General features: G+C 42.0%; 1 protein-coding gene and 1 non-coding gene across 3 annotated transcripts in view; both read right to left on the bottom strand.

Moving 5' to 3' along the window:
- The window catches only part of mcama (melanoma cell adhesion molecule a), a 35,075-nt gene extending 12,452 nt beyond the window's left edge, over nucleotides 1-22,623 (bottom strand). For both annotated transcript variants that reach the window (XM_058087155.1, XM_058087156.1), the window contains exon 1: nucleotides 22,457-22,623. In XM_058087155.1, the coding sequence (XP_057943138.1) occupies nucleotides 22,457-22,508 (52 nt within the window). In that variant the 5' untranslated portion in view covers nucleotides 22,509-22,623. The remainder of the gene's footprint in view (nucleotides 1-22,456) is intronic.
- Nucleotides 6,883-6,954, bottom strand: trnaw-cca (transfer RNA tryptophan (anticodon CCA)). Its single transcript has one exon. It is a non-coding gene; the product is annotated as a tRNA-Trp (tRNA).
- Nucleotides 22,624-23,496: the final 873 nt, after the last annotated feature.

Below are 23,496 nucleotides of genomic sequence, written 5' to 3'. Positions count from 1 at the left end.
GTAGGTTAAAAACAGACCAAGCATGAAAAGCGCTTTAAGACACCCGTCAACGCCCTGCTGCCCCCATTCAGTTGACTGCACCCCCATCAGTGGCTCGTCTCCCTCCCTTGGTCTGCACCAATCAGTTTCACGACTCAGGTTTTTCTCTAACCCTCCCTCCTCAACTCAAGCCCGTGCTCAACCAAGCATTCCTGTAAGACGATGGGTGAGCCATTGTTCCCCCACCTGGGTGGACTCCATCCCTCCTCTCACTCCCCTTCTCGCTCTCTCTCACACACCCATAAAAACACATGAACAGAGAGGTGAACAACAGTTCATTGAGGGCTGAAGTTGTTGTTTACTGAAACAAAACTGAGCGACGAGGAGGGCGAGGAGCAGATTATGGAGGCTGAAGGGGGTGGGGGTGGCAAAAGGGCAAACCATGTCAGAGAAGTCGATGTAAAAAATGTTGTTGCTCTTTGGGGCCGCACCGCTAAACTTTTCAGCTAATCCGATTAGCGATGGGGGTTTGCCGGGGATTTGGCTTCCAGAGCCAACCTGGGACCGGTCTTATCTATTCCCGTTGTGCTTTTATGTTACATTGACTTGAGCACAAATACACATCACCCACGATCTGCGGAGCCTGACAACCAAAAGTTCTGCCTTCAGGGTGTACAAGCATACTTTATACTGATGTAGTCTGAGGTCTAGCTGATACGGCGCTGAGTCATACAAAGAAAACTACAGTATATTTGGAGCTGTTGACAGGACTGGGCCTGTAGACCCCATTATCTCTCCGAGAGATAACCAACTCCACAAACACAATAGGGCTGTTTCACAGCAGACATTTAAGGAAAGTTCAGTCGAAAGGTCTAAAATTATGAGAAAAGAAAAATGTGAAAAGTCTAGGGGAAATTGAATGTTTGCTTATCAATCAAACAAAACCAAAACGCAAACAAACCCTTGAGGTAATACGAAAGCCTCTCAAGGACCTGATGAGAGTTTAGGCCACAAAACAGATGCAATAAATAACAGGCTTTGCTGAGGCAGCTACTTAGAAGAAAGCCTGTATGCATACAGTGCCTCACTAGGTCATTAGCACACAGACAATGCCCTCGGACGCTAACAGGAGTGGTCACCATTATTGGCTTCCACATTTGATTAACGCTGTCAGCTTAAGTCTGTGGTAGATCTACAGCCCTGCCACTGATAAGAGCCCCCAAAATCACCTCCGACACCACAAATTGGGCCCCGGTTCTAATCCTTCACGTGGCTGGCGAGCCATGAAATTAGGCACGACGCTTGTGAAATAATAAACCTTTATTGTAATGAAGGTTTTTAAAGCTGCCATGTCCACTGCGGGCTACTGTGTCACGTCTCCATCGTTTCTTAACAGTTTAGCTTCCATTTTGGAAATACAGTCACCCCTTGTTTACGGAGGTGAATTGGTTCCAAACCTGACCTCGTCAAATGAATTTCCGAGATATAGGACTCAATGGATATTCAATGAAATATTATCATAGAGCATAGAAAACCTGTTAATGGCTTTCTAAATACTGTTTTAATTATTAGAGCCCTGTAGACATGACATAACACCCCTATAGTTACCTTTACACGCCTTTTATTCATTGTTTACACCACATTGCAAGCTAGCAAACAGGTTAGCCTCAAACGTATTTATTCTAAACTTAAGAAGCCACCTACCACACTTCCACACAGAATGGGAGGAGAATAGGCCTGACACAACATCAAATTTTGCTGGTCAATAATTGTGATACAAAATATCGTCAATATTTAATATTATTCACATTTTTTGAGAACATTTTTTTTCATTTGAACCACTAGTGTACCTTGTACCTGTGTGGGACATTAACTTAACACAGAAGTTCCCTGTATGTGTGTATGGTTTTGCAATGTAGAATGTTTTGAGTCATTACTGCTGCCTCGTGACCAGAATCCTACATATCACTTGTATTTCAGTATGTTTTGACTAATCATAGACCATATAGTCTACCACAAAACACCAATCATTGATTAATTTCTTTAAAAAATGCAATATAGGAGGGAGCAATTACTGGAACCACGATATTGCAAAGGACGACTGTAATGTGGTTTCAGCTATGTAAAATATAGTTTCATCGTTTCCAGGCATACTAATGCGGCAAAACCTGTGTGTGTTGTGTGCGGAGAGATGTTTTTTGTTCTGTCATTTTGGATTAAAGTACATTGCAATAGCATTCGATTACACTCCAGGTCTCATACCTGCGTACTCCGCTCATTCTGGTCTCTGGGTTCAGAAAAGTTTGGGGACCACTGACTCTAAAGCGAACCTCATTGAAAAGCTTCATTGGTATGTAGCTAGCTAATCTGAAATGTGCTGCAGTGAGGGTAGCCGTGGAGAGTCGCTGTGTAAAAGTAGAGAGAGGCTCCCTCAGAGGGTGTAAAAGAGCTAGCATGTAAGTAAGTCTGACAGGCAGGAGGATTTCTCTATACACAAGGCTGGTGTGGTGATGAACACCTGGGGGACAAAGTGTACTGTCTCACATCAAAGCGAGCACACACACAGAGCAGAGAGAGGAGAGGTCCTTGTCGCGCTTTCAGAAGCAGAATGTGGCACAAATCTCTCAGCGGTTTGTTCCCTTGGAGACAGTCAGTAGCCGTGAGCGAGTCCACGCTTCTTTAGTCTTTTGGCAAAGACAGATAAGGAAGTGCTATGTATCTCCTCAAAGGCCTCTCTTTATGTAATTATCTTCCCTTTCATGCAGCACAGCATAGCACCGGTCGAGGTCATGACTTGAACGTTTGTGACTGATGTTCAGGTGGACCTCCTCCAGGCTACGATCACTCTGGATGGCTTGCTTTGGTTTCAACACTCAAAAAAAAAGTGACATATTTTGCAGGTTTGTAGAAATCTGTTTTATTTTTTCCTAAATTCCACTTTATTCTTTCCCAAAAGAATGTATTCTTTACCAGCATATAGCATGTGCTTTTTGGGTTAGTGGATAAAATGTCAATTAAATGCAAAAACCTTTACATATATAGATGCGATGCATCATTGGTCAATTTTGCCCAGTAATTGAGAAATGGATGTAGCCTGGCTAACTTTTCTAATAGGATTTCAGCTTCACACATTGCTACAAAATCTTTTTTAAAAATTATAATGCCCATGCTTGTGATTAAGGAAGATGTAGTCACAGAAGTAATTCCAATGTAAGATATTTTTATGACACCCTGATTTTAAAACATGGCAAACAGTGCTCTTACTTGGAAAGCAGGAAGTGCATTGTGTGTTGAGAAGCTAGGTGCAAGAATAAACGTGCCTCTCGTCTTCTTAACTCAGAACCTGCACGTCGTTAGCTGGCATTGTAAAACACTTACTTACAATGAAGCAGTAAAACACAACACGTTGTAAACACTCATCGAGCTGGAGTTGCATGCACTGCTAAGCTAACCATGCTAGCTTCCATTCATGAGTCATAAGGATTTTCCGAGTTTACTCACCGTCGTTTTGACATATTTGGGAGGGGGGGGGGTGTTTGTGATGAGATTCCACCATGATTGAGCAGTATGCCCCGAAAATACTTCCCCACACAAATGTACCTTGTTATCCTGATGACATAATTTTGTTCACATTATGTCACTTTCCGCGAGAACAGTAAATTTCTGCGTTTAACAGTGAATTTTATTGGCCAATTCCTCGATTCTGTCCACAATTCTGAACGCGGAAATCATAGGGCCCTATGTTTGATTATTTTTGTGGCTTCAAATTATTTCTGGGAACACAAAATGACCAGAGTGAATACTATCACTAGAGCAGCTAAAACCTTGTACCATCTTTTTTACCAACTATTTTCATGTTTTTTCTAGCCATTTAATGGTTTCACTGCCGTGGCATTCCAAAACTCAAGAATCATCATTTGCATTTTACTGGAATTGGTCTGACTAAAAGTCCTCTGATGCTGGCTTTTAAGGAACTCTATAGTATTTCTCCTGGTTAGCAACTTCTCAGGCAACTACATAAATTTTTCATCATCGCTCATTGGGTGAGACTTCATGAAGGGGGGAGTAACATAAATGTTTTATGTATGCTTGTATCTGATGTGTTGCGCCCCCCCCCCCCCCCCCCCCCCTTAGAGCTGCGGGGTTTGGGCATGCAGGTTGCTCTGCAGATACAGAATGGCTAATTAAAGGTCAACATGCTAAACACAGAGTATACACAAAGGAGAGGGGAGGCAATGCAATCAACAGAACAAAAACAAGACTGCAGTCAAAGAAGTTTGCTAAACATTCATTTAGCAGTCACTGGTTAAAAAAAAAAAGCTGGGGATCTCATTGGACCCCCACGGTCCCAATATGGAAATGCAGAATAAGCAGTTGTATAATTTACCATGTACAACTGCCAATACAAATGTGAATAGACACCCCATAACCCTAGAAAAATTTTTTCTGACATTCAGCTGGTATTTAAATAGCAGTGACAGACTACAATGGACAGCTAACAATGGACAGAGCTCCCCCCAGTTTATGGTTGAGCACGTGTCCATGTAAAGATAATGTTGAGGATTCGGCACCTTGTTATAAAAGCGAGAGAAAGACGGGACATGAAGGGAAGAGGGGCCAGGTATGCGGAGTAGGCTTGTGTCGACAGCACGCCATCATATTGCAGAATTCCAACAAAGGCCTTCTTATGCATGCCGGCCTTATGGTCATCATCGTCATCATCACAGCTCGAAATATCCTTGAAAGCTATAAGCCTGGTGCCAACTAATTCAGCCTGCCTTCCTATAATTGGCTTTCACTGGGGTAAAAACTTAGTTTAATCCTTACAAAACCAACTATACACATAAAGGTCATCTCATTTGGTCTAAATGAGTTGGTTCCTTCTCAAATCCAAGCATAACAAAAAGCATCACAACAAACAACCAGTCGTTATGTCACCATCGAGACTAATGCTAGATGAGGGTATCTTCAATGGGAATAAACACTAATACACTAATGTAATTGCATTATAAAATTGTTTTATGAGAGATGACCAGCTGTTTCTGTCCATTGTGTTGGTTTGTTTGTTTGTTTCTGTGTATAATAGCATTGATGCAGCTCCAGTCCCAAAACAACAAAGCTCCTTTCACAACACTGCCACTCCTTTTATCCCATCCAACAGACATGAGGGGAGCTGTCGGCCGAGCATGCCACACCTAATTCACCGGGATCAAAAATGGCAAAACCCCTGCCCCCTTAAAATATCCCCCACTGAGAAGCTTAATGCTCTCAAAGAGAATATTAGAGCGATCACAGGTGCACTGCTGCGATAATGAGGCAGAGAGGCTACTCCCTGCGCCCAGGCCAGCACTCCTACAGACCCCTCAGACACACAAAGTCCATGCATGATTCAAAAGTACAATTACCATCACTAGCCCCAAATCCGAGAACCATCCCTCATTTAGCATCTAGTGTAAAAATGGACAATCAAACAATCCTGACAGAGCACGTTTGAGCAAACAAGTACCAAAAGAAACTGAAATAGGGATTTCAAACATGGCTTACTGACTGGTTGGTTAGAAAGCCAATGATAAAATCATATTTAGGGATCAAATTCACAGGAGGAAAGATGTATGGAGCAGATTAGCCCCTTTGGCTGCTGGTGTTTTGTCTAGTTAGCCAGTGAATCATTTGCTGTGTGAGCTCTGAAGATGACCACAAGCTGGCCAGGAGCCTTTATGGTGGCGTGGAGCCGTGGGGGGGGGGGGGGGGGGGTCTGGTGGAGGATGGCATGAAAGCAAAGCACATGGTGGGCTTGTTGCTAGCGGAGGATTGCAGATGTTCCAAAACACTGCAAGAGTCATTTAGGAGACTCTGAGACAGGATTTTACAACTCTGGAAAGTTGGTGGCAATTGTTCCAACAAGACAGTCATCAACACGGTTCTTTGACTACTACTTCTGACTGAGGACTCCCTTGAACAAATATGTAAATCATGCTCCCAAGCCTTTTTGACATTTTCTCCCAATAAGCTGGCTTGCTGTGTGCATATAAACAGTCTGGGGTTAAAGATTCAAAACATGTCTAAAACGGACATGTATTGACACAACAAACTCGCCCTTTATTTCTCTTTGTTGTCAAAGGATTCAAGAAAAATAGTATGTGCATCGTCGTCCACTATTCCTATCCAGCCCCTTTATCTTGATCGCTAGACAGGAGACTCCCGTTCTCAGACACTATCCACCACTGTTTGTGGGCCCGGTGCCAAGGCCTTGAGCCTGTGGTTATGACTGGATTCCCAGTAGTCTGGTGGCACTGTGTCCCGCTGGGCTGGGTTGGATGGAGGAGGTGGTGGGCTTTACTTTAATGCAAGGAGAGCTGAGAACAATTGGAACGTTGCCCCCATTCCCATAGAGAGTATGTTTTTGTGTGTGTGTGGGGGGGGGGGGGTGCTGCTGCTGCTGCAACAACACCTGTGGGCAGTCCATTTTTCAAATGATTTGTGGGAAGGAGTGCATGTGCAATAGGAAAAGCGGAAGGGAAGGAGAGCCAGTGAAGCCTGTGGAGGCTGCTGGTGGTGGTGGGGTGTAAACTTAGTTGAGCTGAGCATTATCACAAGACCACACACAATGTATGCGTGACAATTCTCACTCACTCACTTACTCACCAACACATACACACGCACACCTGTCTTATATTATGTTGTACTTCTTGTCGACTGGTAGTATTCATGTTCAGTGTTAGATATTGTATTTGATATTTTGCTACAAGACAATAGCATGAAGCACACCTCTCTTTACTTTTACTATTCTCCTCCGTCTTAAGTCAACTGTGCTTTTCCTTGAGGACAATTGCTCAGTAATTCAAGGAAAACCAGGAAACCCGCACCCAAAATGAGCTTTAAGAAACACACATTAAAAAAAATTGACCCTGACGTGATTTGAACACGCAACCTTCTGATCTGGAGTCAGACGCGCTACCGTTGCGCCACAGAGTCTGACAGCAGGTGCTGTTGTCAGTATTCTAACATACTCCAAAGGCACAGCTTGAAACTGGCCTACTTGCCAGATAAACCCAAATTTTGTGCTAACACCTAAATGCTAACTCCGCTGTGAAAATCCTGCACTCTTTGATTAGGCCGTTGATCTTTTAACAGCATCCAATATGAGGGCCAGGGAAGCGGGGGGAGGATTTGATATGTTAGCGTCTCTTTATCCTCTCCTTTTTGAAATGTCAAGTTCAAAGATGCAAGCACAGCCGCCTTGATCTGTGAGCTAAGACGACCTCGGGAATCACCCAGTGACTCCGAGAGACGGACGTAGCGAGCGGCGAGACGGTACACGCAAAATGTTATTAAGTCTGATTGTATTAAAGTCAGGAGACAGGCTTTTGATGTTTGTTCCTCGTGCTCCCGTCAGACCTGTTTAAGCTAATTACAGCAGTGTTTTATCTTCAATGAAACGCTGATGTACCTTCTTTGGGGAGAGCTGAATTGACGGTATTTAATTACACTTTCCCAAGCTGTCTGTCTGATGCATACACTGTAATGTTTAAAAACTGCATTTTGAGTTTTTGTTGAGACTTTTGCATCTCCTGCAAAGAAAACAACTTGTTTATTTGCTAATATGCAGCAACGCTTCAACTATCTACTTTTATCATATGAATGATCACTAATTAGCCCACCAAATGACTGTTTAAAGGCAGTTTAATGGCAAAGGAAGATTAATCTTAGGCATTCAAAACTCAATAGGCCAAAATCAATATCAGCCGATTTCCGTGAAAAATGACACGATTGGTTGTTGCTTTAAAACATTGACCACTAAACGATCAACTCTGACTCGTACTATTGCAGCATGCAGCCTGTAGCGAGTGCCCCCCGCCCACTTTCCTTCACACTGCGCAGACGTGCCAAACCCAAAACAAACATGTCTGCCATGTGGAACTTACAGCTGTGTACATGTTGATTAGCCACAGGTTTTTTGTACGGTTATTGTTATTATCAGTCGAGTTCACTCATACAGTAGATCATTGGTATCGGAATTGGCAGCATAAAACCCTGATCGGAGCATCCCTACTTTACTTAGTCAATTTTAAAAAGTAAGATGAAAGTTTTCTGAGGTGAGGCTCTTTGAAAGGAAAGAGTCCCGCAATGGACAGCGTGACAGTCCACCGAGTTACCCACCGGACTGTGTTTTCTAACCATGCAAATCGCTTCTGCATGATACGCTTTGCAGCTTCAAAGGAAAACTACACTTTGGGGGGAATTTTGTCCATCTTCCACAATCCTTAAGTGAGCCATGAGCTTCTTATTTTTTAGTATTTAATAGTGCTTTATTTGTACTGTCTCATTGTTTTTTTGTGCCATACAGAGACCTCAAGCATGTGTGTAGCTATGGATGTTCATCTTACGTTTGCAGCTTGCCTCTTGCTCCATTGTTTACACTCGGGAGGAGCTGTTAACTTTGAGCACCCCTTCGCTACGCCAGGTGACCGGAGATCCCCACGGATCTGCATAGGAGAGGCTGCATGGCAGGGGTGAACAGCAGGGGACTACAGGCGATTCTTTTTGGTAATGTGCTGCAACATCAATGTACTACAGTTTTGCCACCGTTATGCCAGCTCCATTTGACAGTGTAAACATTGCACCACTCTGTCTGCCTTTTTGAATTTGATATGATACCAAACTTTTGACAACCTTTATTGTTTGACTTCAGCCCAGTTTTTCCCCCATGTCGTTGTTGTTTTCGTTTGAGCCTGTCTCCTGTCTCCACAGAATCCAGCACCAACATCACCCCTCTCACGTGCGCTCTATTGCAGCAGATATTTTAAGTCCCCGTCACTCGGTGCAGTCTGGATTTGATCAATTACTATTAATTATACTCATTAAACAAATCATTGGAGCAACAGAATACTAATCCAAGCTTTTATCAAATTAATCCTTGAATCATAGCAGCTCTAAAACAAAGTATCAGAGCTTTTACTGTAGAAGGATAAGGTGCATGGACTTCCTATGTAAATAAAGTGTTAAACCACAAATGTTTTTCAGTGTATAAAAAAAATCAGTCTAAGACATTTGAAAACCAAATTTTGATCTCTTGCTGTCCTTTTAATGGAAAACCTGTATTAACATAAACAAATTTGAAAGGAGTCGGTGCCTCACCAGCCATGAACCTCACCACACATCACTGCAACACAACAACCTATTATGTGGCACTGATAACCGTCTGCGTAATGTAGACCTTTAACAAGCAACAGTATGTTTTTAAACCCTGTCGATATCAGTGTTCCGGGCCTCCGCTGGGCAGCAGATGCCAACCTGGCTGGAGGTCGAGGAAGCCCATGGTGTCAAAGTCCTCCAGCCCTTCAGGGGGCCTTGCAGCGTTAGAGTCAGGTTCTATCGTTTTCAATGTTTTTGGCTTTTTTTTGGACATGGTTTTACTATTGGCCCAAAAAACACTACTAAAAACACACACAGGCCACATTTATTTACAATTTGAAGACAGCCGTAGATGTTGTAGATATTGTATAGTAAAACAAATCATGCAGCACGACTACAGTAACACTTCATTACTTATTAAATGGAGCTCTGGATGGGTTCTGGTATATCAACATGAATGCATATTAGATGACTGCGGCATATGCTGCAACTTAAATACATCTTTGTTGGTTATTGGGAGCAAATGACTGCTTGTCTGGTCACTGGAGGCTGTGGAATTCTACTCTTCTTCTTCAGTGTGAGCAGGTAAGCTGAGCAGCAGCTAATTACACCTTAAGACAGCCTTACAATTTTTGTTTTATTCTTCAATTTGAGAGGGAAGAGAAACAGCAACCCCGAAGGTACATTCTTGACCCCAAACTTGAGCCGTAGAGGCGGATCGCATTCCACCTTTCATTAAGAACGTTTTATAAAGACTGTGATGGTGTCTAACAGGTGCTAAATTACCCGAAAAGTCCTCTGTGATGAATAAATCCAGAGAGTGTGAATCCCCCTTTGAGAGCCAGATTCTTATCTCTGAACAAAGGCAGCTATCCTGTTCCACCTCAGGACCTGTGACATCACAGGACTAGAGTGGAACATCAAAGCTCTAAGATAATTCCTTCCGGAAAGCTGGTCAACCTCCACTTTGTTCAGATTTCAAAACTATTTTACCCACTGGAAATAATAGAATTTTAACTAATCTGTTCGAGGGTTTTTTTTTAATCAGAGCCTATTCCAGCTTACTTCAGGCAAGAGATGGGATACACCTGGACTAGTCGCCAGCCAAACACTGGCCACATACATTCCAACAACCGTTCATATCTACGGGCAATTTTAAGCCTACAATTAGTCTAACACGCATGTGTTTGGAATGTCTAGTCTGAGAAAAAGCCAACGCACCCACAGAAAAGCCACACAAGCAGGGGGAGAACATCCAAAGTTCATACAAAGATGTTCCAATGGAGATTCAAACTTGTATCTACAGACGTCTACACCTGACGTATGGAAAGCAAAGGGGGATAAGCATGCATATTCGCTTGTTTTCTGTGTCTTCTGTGCTTGCAAGTATAAACGTACTATAATTACAATGATGTGCAGGCCAGATATGTCAGATTGTTGCAAGGAACAGACAGTCCGAAGGTATTGTAAATCAACAGTTGAGATTCCTCCACCAATCTGATTTTCTTTAATCTGTTCTCTTATAGTTTAATGTTCCAGAGAGACACTTAAAGAGATTAGCCCTCTGGGGGGATCGGCCAAACACATGAGCTGAAATGACTAACTGAAGCAATGCGTGAGAGAGACAAAAAATAATTAGCCTCTGCACAATGAATCAGCTGAAGGGCAGAGCCCCCCACTGAAAACATGATAGGTGACATAAATCTGGCATGATGGTTTGGGCCTCTAGGGTTAGCAAAACATTTAGAGACGCACTGACACATGACCCCTTGTGCATGATATGATAAACAGCCTTTCCTACAGTTTGCGGTTTCCTACAGATATTATTTCAAGGAATGTGGGTCAGAGAGAGCTGCTAATTACAATAGAAACCAATAAATGACTATACTGTTTGCTGTAATGATGAGATTAATCAAGGGGAAATAAAAACACCAGAAAGCAGCCAGCCGAGCGTGCCATTCATGGCATGGCACAGCTCATTAGCACAAGAGGCAAATATGTTGGTTAGCCTGGAGGTTAGCATGAATATTCATGTGCACATGTAGGCGCCGCACTCATGAAATGTCTTTTTGACTTCAAAGTCCGCGCTGCAGCACATCATTTTTAATTTGATGACAGATGCCAACGATTGTGCAGTGACAGGCGAGGAGCTGGCACTCTGCCTGGTGTGGGGTGGTTTACTTTTAACTGACTAAACTCAGTAACTGAATAAAAGTGGTGTTGTTTTGGCCACTTGCTTACATAACAAAGGGGCCTCACGGTGGTAATATTTAGAACTGTAGACATTTTTGAAACAACAGCATTAGAATTTCCATGAAAATTGTCATATAGGATGCACCAGTATGTTAAGGTCTAAAGCAGTAGTTCTCCACTAGTTTGTCTACGGGACCCACCATCACTCCTCAGTACCAAGCGGTGACCTAAATTACGGATCGTTTGTCAACTAAAATATCAACTATCTTTTATTTAAAGGCACTGTTTGCAACAGTTGCCAGGCTGTCTGTAGGGCGCTAACTCGACGATGAGCAGTGGGCTGGTCACGATAAGTTAATAAATCAATATATCTATAGACAATACATCCATCCATTTTCTATACCGCTTATCCTCACAAGAGTTGCAGGCATGCTGCAGCCTATTCCAGCTGTCTTCAATTAAATACAACTAAAATATCAAATTTAATCTGAAATCTTAATGTTCAAAATAAGGGTTATTATTTTATTAAAAATACTATAGAATGACATTTATTTATTTGAAAAGTAAAGGTTACAGATTTGGAGTCTTTTATCTTCACTCACCAATCAATCAATAGTGTAAAAGGTTTGTCAATAAGGAAGTAGGTGCTACCAATACAACCTAATCCGATGTATCCTTTTCTTGAACCCTTCACCCACCAACCCCCCAAAAAACCTACAATTTACTCTGAGTGGCAGGTAGCAATGAATTATATGTGCTCTTTGGTCTAAAATGTCACGGAAAATGTCCTTCCTATTTTTTTAACCTATGCCAAAATGTACTCAATATCCTGCTGCAACTTAATCTGGGTAAAGCTGAATAGCACACAAAATCATTTTTTCTAAGCGCTACAGGTGACGCTTGTCACTTTTTGCTGTTTGACACTAACCCCAAGGACAAAAGGTATCAGACGACTTGGAATTCCTCTGGACAATAACAAGGTCAGAGGGGATGCCCTGAGCAAATAAAGTGGAGACGACTCTGTGGCATTTGCCTTTGTCCTGAGAAGAAACATGCCTCATATCCATTACAAGAGAGCTGACTTCCAAGATAGTGAAACCATGACATAATGCTGCTGAGGTCGCATTTCACACACCTCAAGCCCTCAGGATTTAAGACGGAATGTGTGGATTTTTTCTCTCTCAGCCAGCAGGAGTGACAAGAGTTCATCTTGGCTTCTTTTACAAACACTCTGCAGCAATCACCACTGATGGCTTTTGTGCTGACAGTCTCCTTCTTGTTGTTAAAACTTTCCAGCAGTGCAGTTTCATGTAATTGTTTGGTGGTTTGAAATAAGAAGGACTTGAGGAGCAAAGAGGGTTGTGATTCTGATTCATTGGACAATTACTTAGTTAAAAAGGGAAAGAAAACGGCATCAGAGGAAAGTCGAGGAGAGGAAGAAGTTCACCATGAGATGAAAATTTGGGTCAAACCAAAGCAAAGCTTCTTATTTTGTTGCATTCGCTAACCAGCTCCTGCACAGTAACATGAATAGCTTCCAGTAGAGAGCAGACCACCAGCATAAAGTAACCATACAGTATATCTATATCTACAGTAAATGTTGCTGGTCGATAATTGTAGTATTATCACAACATTTTTAGACAATTTTTTTCATTTCATATTTTAGTCACGAGTGGTGTCATTCACATTGGAACCACTAGTGTACCATGTACCTGTGTGATACATTAGCTCGACACAGAAGTTGCCTGTGTGTGTGTATGTTTTTGCAATGTAGCCGAGTGACACTGTAAATTCTGTGGCCGCGCACCATTTTGCAGTATTTTGTTTATATTTGTCGATGAAACGCCTCAGCAAGCATTGGCTGTTGGGACGAAGGCGGCACTGACCGAGCACCTTCAACTGTCCACGTCGGTCGCTGGTGTTAATGCGCTCACTGTGGTCATTCTGTTTAAAACCGAAATATTACCACAATGTGGCTATGGTATTCACCTTAAAATCACTTTGTGTGGCCATTCACGTTAGTGTATGCTCACAGAGCTGGCTAACTACAGTAGCCCCGCCTCCACAAAGATGCTGAATGACATGAGAGCCCACTCTCTCCGTTCATTCCACTTATAGAACCAATGCACACAGACAGATCTAGCTTGGGTGTCACAGAGAGATGAGCAGACACGCAAACACGCATACATACATGCATATCATTTTATCGGGGACATCATAATTATCAACCTGTTTTTTTTATTGTTCAATAAGTTGATTTATGACAGGCCTACATATATCTGTTTGCTGATCCATCTGTTTGTTATTAATCAAACTAGCTTCGACTTCATAGACTGGCTCGTGGACACAAGATGTTGTGAATTGACTGCTGGTCTAATTTTGATTCTTAAGTAGTCAACTCATACCAAGCTGGGTTTTATTGGAATAGGAAAAGGATAGAAAAACAAACTGAGCGACCAACAATAATCAATTTACAAGCAGTAAATTTGTTGGCGGTAAAAAATGTGAAATGGTGAAATAATCAATTAGGTTATTAGCTGCTAAAACTCCAGTTGATTGTGTGAAATACTTGATAATGGTGTCTGGGAATAAAATAACGTCAGCGATGGGGTGCTGGGCAACACACAGATTGCTGCATTTTTCTGCTCAATACCATGCAGGTATTGACTTAATTGATTGTTAATTTTGTCAAGTCCATTAAAAAAATTCAGCACACATGAAAAGTGATGAACAGATGGCAAGATTAGATCATGAAAAAAGAAGATGTAAAACCTTTAGATGCAACCAGATGCAAAATCTTGATGGGTCGGCTAAGACTTGGCATTTCTCACTCATCCATTCCACATTTATTGAATTAACCCCACTTTTTATTTGCATGCTACTACTTCTTTTGTGCTCCTGTTGTTGACAGCCACGAAAGTAAATATTCCCAGGCCCCATCAACTGCCCTCAAGAAGCAAAAAAGCCTATGATAGTGGTGGTGGTGGGAGGGCATGAGAGAGGTGTGTGAGGACATAAGACAAGGGGGTGGGACACCGCTAAGAAAAGGCGCGAAGGTCCCCAAACTATTGTGGCGTCCCGTTTCAGTGTAACGTGAGCAGTGTACCTCATTGTGACGGAGAGTCAGATGTGTGCAGCTGCTGGTTAAGCTCTGTTTGGAGAGTAAAGCGGCAGGGAGGCGGCAAAGGGAGGAGGAAGGAGAGGACTATTAATGAAGGAACACTGTAGGCTGTTATTTTGTCTCTCTGTCTGTCTGACACTGATGGGACTGATGCCAGGAATTGGATGGCGGCCCAAGACAGTGCCATGTGTCCCACAGATGGGCCCTCTAAATATGAGGGGACGTCATGTACAGATGGCCACTTTTGTCCGAGTACAGTTGAGAGAAAAGCGGCCAAACCTTCCTCAATCAGAAATCCTGCTACTAAAGGTCTTTTTTAAGAGATGGGAAGACCAGATTAAAGAAAAAGGAGATGAAAACCTTTGATTGTCACCTAATGAGCAAAGTCCATAATGCTTGCATTGAAAAATTTAATATTTATGTGACGATTTTTAGAGCTGCAACAATTACTCAATGAATATCCAATTTTGACAACTATTTTGGCATCAGTGAATCGTTTTTGGATTTCAAAATGTAAATATCCTCTGATTCCAGCCATCCATGAATCCATGAAAGCAGACCTATTTGATTTTTAGGTAAACACACATCAGCTGTGACTTTGGAAAACGGTGATACACATGTTTACCTCTTTTCTGATATGTTGCGGACCAAACCACTAACTGTGTTTGGTTCATATTGAACTTGATCCGCCTGGGGTAGCGGTGCCCATTACATCGATCAAATGTAGTGTGGGTCGATCGCATGTGTCACCCACAGCCTAAATGTCACATTGTAGATGTCATATGACATCAGTCAACTGACATTAAGATCCCCTCCTGGTTTGCTGTTGCACCTCTGCGGCAAAGTAAGCGGTGATCAGATTATGGCTAAACTAACTCTGTGGTAAATTGCCTATATCTATAACAAAAGTGATCTGTGTACTTGTACTTGTTTGGCAAACTATTGTTTCATGATTGATTGGTATGTATATAGCACCTACCATGTCATTAAAATATCATTCAAAGGCTAACAAAGGCCAATTTAGCCATACAAAAGTGACCTACATGCGGCAATCTGACAACGATAAGCAAAATTACATCTTTTGTCATCAATTCAAAACATTTCGGTCATTATCCAAGGTTGTCAAAACAAAGTTAAGTGTGTCTCTTGAGTATCTTTGTATGTCAGCCTCCCATCCTGGCATCAGCAAACATGGATGTAATCATATCTGGGTCAGAACGCAACAGTGTGTCTTGCTGCAACGCTACCCTCAGTTATCTATGTGCAATATGAAGAACATCGCTTGCGATCTCACCAGCACAGACTGGATGTCAACTTGAACAGACAGTAAGTGGATATTTACTTGTCTGTGGTGCAACGCTAAGGCCAATAAAAAGGGAGCAGACAAAAACCACAATGTGCATCACACTTCTGTACAAACAAGCCAAACCAAGTACACAAATCCAATGTCAGCTTTCAGGAAAAATGCTTATGTAGATCCCTGTACCACGTTTAAAAGATATTACAGCAACTATCAGATACATAGTGAACACACTGTACCTTCTTTTTACCACGGTATGTACTAAGTAACACATGACCTGACAGATTCTCATGAGTAATCCCCTGCAGTTCGCCTCTGGAGTGAGTTGGCTACCTCAAATTCCCAAAACAGATCTTATCTTCTCAAGGGCAGATTGCTCACGTATGGATTTTCCACCCTTTCGAATGATGCGCTCTGTAAGCAACAGCGCAGCAGTGAGGACGTTCCAGGCCTCTTTCCTCAGCACCTAGTAGGTAGTCGATACGGGAGCTGCAGGAGAAATTCCCCTCCCGGAAGGAGTGGGATCAAACTACACAGGCAGCTGCTGGATATAAAATCCCCACTCTGACATCAGGCTGTCTACGAAGCGCGCACATACAAAGACAAAAAGCTTTTAAAACCCCAGAGTTTAGGCTTCAGGGTGGAAGGCAGCTTTGGCTTTGATTGTCAAAAAACACACCAAGATCTGAGCACGCACAGGCTTTATAGAAACCACTGAAAGATGGTGTAGCATGAGACAATACAAATAATACACCATGTTCACAAAGTGACAGCAGAACCCTTCCAACAGTCATATAAATTTTTTTTGGATTTGCAAAGAGCTCGGGTCTTTTTAGCCCTGTCTTCATATAAATACAGTGGAACCTTGGTTAGGATCATTAATTTGTTCTGACACTAACAAATACATTTTTCTAATAGGTAATAATGTAAATCCAATCCAATTAATCTGTTCCACAAAGCCAAAAATGTTAACGCAAAAGCTGGAGCCTATCCCAGCTGTCTTCGGGCGAGAGGAGGGGTACACCCTGGACTGGTCGCCAGCCAATCACAGGGCACATATAGACAAACAACCATTCACACTCACATTCATATCTACGGACAATTTGGAGTTAACGCAAAACACATTGTTATAATTTTGTAATTATAGTTTAACATGCAGAAAACAATTAGTAATGCAAAAAACACATAATTTATGAATGGAAGGGATTAATGGACATTTAAGGTTTTAACCTTCTAACCTTCATTGAAAATGTGATTCTTGACGTGACTGTTCCCAAAGGCACGTTGTGGCAGCAAGACACCATCTTCCTGTTTATTTCTTAAATTCACCAGCTAACAGGATGCTAACATGAAGTTTTTGTGATAAAAATACACAAAAAACTCACACGTACTCACATATTGTACGCTAACTGGAGAATGCATAAATCTTCGTTAACTGAAAAACATACTAACCGGGGCAGACGCTAACCCAGGTTCCACTGTATTCCTTAAATCTTTCACTGTTCTCAAGTGTTTTCGCAAGCTGCGACAAACTTCAAAGACTGGTTCAACAGTCAAACCAACAGAAATATCCAGAGAGCATGAATGAACGCAGTCCAATTAATAGCAACGCACATACTACGGTTATCCGCATTAGCTTGCATCTATTTCAGTAGTGTTGCACCACACACCATTATAATGCCAATGGGATGAAACGGCGCACTCTCTTTAATGAAAACAATGAGCCAATACATTAGATTACATGGCTGTCAGGCCGGGCTATCACTCAGACAGAGGCACTAATCCCAGTGAACAACTGTAGCCAACAGCTGCACACTTCCTGCTTAACGCACACACGAGCATGGCGGCGCTACCAAGGCATCCTCGGGCACTCGGCCGCCAAGACGACACAAGGGCGTGAATGGGGCGGGGCAGGTTCATGGAGAGAGCAGCCAATATTTACACCAGGAAATTTACTCCAGGGTAGAAATAACAACACATTTTCACATTTAAGTCAATAAAAACAAAATAATTTGATTGGATAAACAAAAGTAACCAACACCAAGGCCTAAACATTTCTTTGGTAGACTGCACTGACCAAAAACATGACGTATTAAGCCATGCTGTTCCACTCCAGTTGTGTGGATTAAATAGTGGGGATAAAGCAATGCTTTTTCTTCACCGCTTCAGAAACATACATTGTATGAGACTTCATGTTTAGGACCATAAAAATGCCAAGACCCTCACCGGACCCTGCTTTAAGACTCCATAAGTCGAACAACTGTTGTCCTACATATGCCGGTGTACAGCTGTCCCACATATTTTAACTGCACAGGATACTTCACTTGACAGAAAGACACTTGAAGGATCTCCCTGCACGTCTGGCCTGCGCAACAAGGATGATTTATTCACAACATACATGAAAGCTTTGCTGTGATTTAATGTCCAAAATGACCGCCTGGACGGCTTGTTTGTGCCTGCAACACAACATGACCATCATGCTGATGAATGAAGTCCGCTGGAATCAATACAGGTCAGCATTCACGGCATCCACTGTACCTATTTGGCTTTCCTGTCATACCCACCAAGGCTTTTTTCCATGAAGGGAAAAAAACACTCTGAAATTGTATTTAAGTAAGTGCTCCTCAAGGCCCATTAGGGAAGAGGAGGCCAGTTTTGACAAGGGCCTGGTTTAGCTGCTCTTTAGAAGGATGACTTCTCCATCAGTGGCCAGTGACCTAATCCAAAAACAGACGGCTTTAGTACGTCTCCGAAGGAGGTAGAAGGGAAGACAAGGATTAGGTTGTGGTAAACCTAATTAAGACAAGGCTGATAGAGTCAAAAACAGGGATTTAGGGGAAAAATAAGGATAAGGTGAGTGTTGTCCTGTTGTGAGCCATGGGGTAGACATCTAGTATGGTGTCTATTGTTTGGTGGTATATTCCGTTTTTACTGATATTCATTGGCATCCATAGGTACCGCAAAAACGCAGTTTGGCAAATAGGCTTGGAGTAACATACTGTACAGTGAAACATCTAAAGAGCACATGACTTAGTATTCTTAGTTTTAGTATACAAAACTAAATTAACCACCTGAAAGTTCCATTTAAAAACAATTGTGTTTTCAGCATGAACTGCAAAGAAATGCAAGCCTGGAGGAAAAGGTCTTCTTCTTTTGCTGATGTCGGCTTATTGTCCCTTAAGCCATATTGTACTGAGCAGCCAGGACAGTCACGCACGGATGTCGAGATAGATTCCTTTTCCTGCTCTGCGGTAATCATCTAACTATACGTGGTGGCCTCACGAAAATAAAAACAACGAATATGCGTGGCATTATTGCTTCCAATGCTCACTGAGTTGAATTCTTCCACTGGATTTGTTTCATAATGGGAAAAAGATTTTTATAAAACAGCCCCCTCCAAAAACCTACAGCTCGTCAGTCCAATGGATAATAGCCAGTAATCGTAGTTAATAGCATTATTGAATAAATGCACTTGAACAGACATTTAATGAGATGTAACTGTAGCTCATTCAGAGTCCAAGTAAGGCAATGAAACCCCGAACATGACTTGAAGTGCGCACTCTGTGGGAGTCCAGGGGAATATTTTGGCAGTTTGCGGTTCCGCTAGTTATTTACAGTGGGGCAAAAAAGTATTTAGTCAGCCACCAATTGTGCAAGTTCTCCCACTTAAAAAGATGAGAGAGGCCTGTAATTTTCATCATAGGTACGCTTCAACTATGAGAGACAAAATGAGAAAAAAAAATCCAGATAATCACATTGTTTGATTTTTAAAGAATTTATTTGCAAATCATGGTGGAAAATAAGTATTTGGTCACCTACAAACAAGCAAGATTTGTGGCTCTCACAGACCTGTAAGTTCTTCTTTAAGAAGCTCCTCTGTCCTCCACTCGTTACCTGTATTGATGGCACCTGTTTGAACTGGTTATCAGTATAAAAGACACCTGTCCACAACCTCAGACAGTCACACTCCAAACTCCACTATGGCCAAGACCAAAGAGCTGTCAAAGGACATCAGAAACAAAATTGTAGACCTGCACCAGGCTGGGAAGACTGAATCTGCAATAGTTAAGCAGCTTGGTGTGAAGAAATCAACTGTGGGAGCAATTGTGAGAAAATGGAAGACCTACAAGACCACCGATAATCTCCCTCGATCTGGGGCTCCACGCAAGATCTCACCCCGTGGGGTCAAAATGATAACAAGAACGGTGAGCAAAAATCCCAGAACCACACGGGGGGACCTAGTGAAAGACCTGCAGAGAGCTGGGACCATATTAACGAAGGCTACCATAAGTAACACACTCCGCCGCCAGGGACTCAAATCCTGCAGTGCCAGACGTGTCCCCCTGCTGAAGCCAGTACATGTCCAAGCCCGTCTGAAGTTTGCTAGAGAGCATTTGGATGATCCAGAAGAGGATTGGGAGAATGTAATATGGTCAGATGAAACCAAAATAGAACTTTTTGGTATCAACTCAACTCGTCGTGTTTGGAGGAGAAAGAATGCTGAGTTGCATCCAAACAACACCACACCTACTGTGAAGCATGGGGGTGGAAACATCATGCTCTGGGGCTGTTTTTCTGCAAAGGGACCAGGACAACTGATCCGTGTAAATGGGAGAATGAATGGGGCCATGTATCGTGAGATTCTGAATGAAAACCTTCTTCCATCAGCAAGGGCACTGAAGATGAAACGTGGCTGGGTCTTTCAGCATGACAACGATCCCAAACACACCGCCCGGGCAACGAAGGAGTGGCTTCATAAGAAGCATTTCAAGGTCCTGGAGTGGCCTAGCCAGTCTCCAGATCTCAACCCCATAGAAAATCTTTGGAGGGAGTTGAAAATCCGTGTTGCCCAGCGACAGCCCCTAAACATCACTGCTCTAGAGGCGATCTGCATGGAGGAATGGGCCAAAATACCTACAACAGTGTGTGAAAATCTTGTGAAGAGTTACAGAAAACGTTTGATCTCTGTCATTGCCAACAAAGGGTATATCACAAAGTATTGAGATGAACTTTTGTTTTTGACCAAATACTTATTTTCCACCATGATTTGCAAATAAATTCTTTAAAAATCAAACAATATGATTATCTGGATTTTTTTTTCTCATTTTGTCTCTCATAGTTGAAGCGTACCTATGATGAAAATTACAGGCCTCTCTCATCTTTTTAAGTGGGAGAACTTGCACAATTGGTGGCTGACTAAATACTTTTTTGCCCCACTGTAACACTCGCACAGATGCCAGCAACTTCCATCCTCCAACAGAAAACTGCTAAGAGCACCACTGCGCTGCTTTTAATTCAAATTGCACGTCCCTCATGCTGAATTTTAAGCATGTATCCACCCTCAGGGGATTTGGATTGTCTTTTTGTTCCACTATATTTCAATAAATACGATCCAAATACATATATATCATAAATATTCAGCACTGCACAAGGGTGCGCAATAATGAAATGGGAATTTCAATGTATTGCTATATTTTTCCATTCATTCATTTTCTACCACTTATCCTCACAAGGGTCGCAGGCATGCTGGAGCCTATCCCAGTAGTCTTCGGACAAGAGGCGGGGTCCACCCTGGACTGGTTGCCAGCCAATCACAGGGCACATATAGACAAACAACCATTTACACTCAAATTCATACCTATGGACAATTTGGAGTCACCAATTAACCTAGCATGTTTTTGGAATGTGGGAGGAAACCGGAGTACCCAGAGAAAACTCACGCATGCACAGGGAGAACATGCAAACTCCACGCAGAGATAGCCGAGGGTGGAATTGAACTCCGGTCTCCTAGCTGTGTGGCCTGCGTGCTAACTACCCGTGCAGCCTATATTTTTCCAATTAGTGAAGGAATTGGGATATTAGGAGTCAATTAAATACATATTGTACACAATAAATACATAACAGTACATGTTATTGTAAGAGGATATTTTGGTATGGAACCTTAGATTACATTTTCAAGCTGCCTACACAAAAGGTAAGCATATTTATGTTTAATTATTACCTTGTAAATTAAATGTTTCTGCATACCCCCTGCAATTTGCTGGCGTACCACTAGGGGCGCGCATCAGATTGGGAATCACTGTCTCAAGTTACCAAAAATGAACGTGAACTTGAAACCGTGGTATGGATAAAACTGTTATTATGCCATGTAACTATCAGTATATAATAATAATAATTACTAAAATAGTTAAATATGAATATAATATACATATAATGACCGCATATGACACTGTACTGTAGTTACTACAGTCAAGTTATTGAGGTGAAAGCGTGGACATTTAGGATAGAATGGTTTAGACCATATAAATGAATTTTTTTTTCAGATATGTTGACTTTTCCAAAAAAAAAAGTTGGAAATGCTCTTTTAATTTACGTGATGCTGATGCTAGCAGCGATCTAGCAGGTAATTGACCCTAACGGCATCAATTATACTGTAATTAAACGCACCTTTACACGTGTAACAATAGCAAGAAACGTCCTGCTGTTTAGACAATGAATGAAAGAGGTGCTAAAATAAGACACGCCACTGTTATTAATCATGAATATGATTCAACAACACGTTAATTAGCTTTCAAATTCATCCTTTAAATAAAGGACAAAACTAATAGCATCAAGTGTGCACGAGGCGGAGGGGTGGGGGTGTTGCGTGGTTTCATTCAAACTCGACGAACTGCTTCAAAAACATTTCAAAAATATTTATATAAAAAAAAGAGTTTGTTTCAACTCACCACTCCAGGCGTGAAGAAAGAGAAGGATAAAAGCTCCTCGCTGGAGAGTCATGTCGTTGATGTTCGCCGTATCCAAGCCAGAAAGTAAATGAAGTGTGCAGGAGGAGGAGAAGTGGGCCTGACGAGGTGGCTTGGCGAGGAGGCTTAGGGAGGAGGAGACTAAGGGAGGAGGAAAGGAGACTTGCGGAGACAATCGAGTAAGGACAGGAGTGAAGTAGGCAAGATTCGAACAACGAAAGGAAGGACGTATAAGGAGCCTAATTCGTTTTTTTATATTGCTTATCATTTCCTTTTTTAATCCTCAAGGTCCAATTCCTTATCATCGATGCCCACCTTTTCACCCCAAACCACATAATCTAACCCTTCTTTATGTGTATTTTAATGAATGGATCATAATCTAGCTATAATTACAAAAGTAAGGTTGAATGGATGAAAATATTTTAGAATTAGATGTGGGAGAATCGATCATTAGCAATATCGGTACAGTATCAGATCAATACTAGCGGGATTAAATCAATATGTTTCAGCGCTGTATTTTCATAAACATCTGCGTGGTTTTAGTTATGCTGTTCCAATATATTGTATGTATATATCAGGGGCCTCAAACTCAATTTACCCGGGGGCCACTGGAACCAGGGTCTGGGTGAGGTTGGGGCGCATCAGGTTTTCAAAAAAATGTAAAAATTATTAAAAACTGATTTTTTTTTTGCGGTTTTTACTGTTCTCAAATATCTTAATTTTATCTTAAATATCTTAAAATAAAAAAAATTAAATAAACAATTTAATCAGTCATTTCTGGGTTCATGATACCATACAGCATCCATATCATTCATGTCAAGGCGGGGGCCTCAAACTAGCATCCTGTGGGCCGCATTGGGCCTGTGGACCGCCAGTTTGAGACCCCTGGTATATATTGTTTACAAACTCCTACAGCCAACAGCAGTTCTTGTTTTGGTTACTTAATTAGCACTATTGTTTTGAAACATGTTCGAGGAAAGTATCGGCGATACTGGCCCTTTCTACTGAGCATCTGTTTACTT

Source organism: Doryrhamphus excisus, chromosome 11, assembly GCF_030265055.1.
Source record: "Doryrhamphus excisus isolate RoL2022-K1 chromosome 11, RoL_Dexc_1.0, whole genome shotgun sequence".
Classification (NCBI taxonomy): Eukaryota; Metazoa; Chordata; class Actinopteri; order Syngnathiformes; family Syngnathidae; genus Doryrhamphus; species Doryrhamphus excisus.
This window is presented reverse-complemented; position numbering and strand designations above follow the sequence as displayed.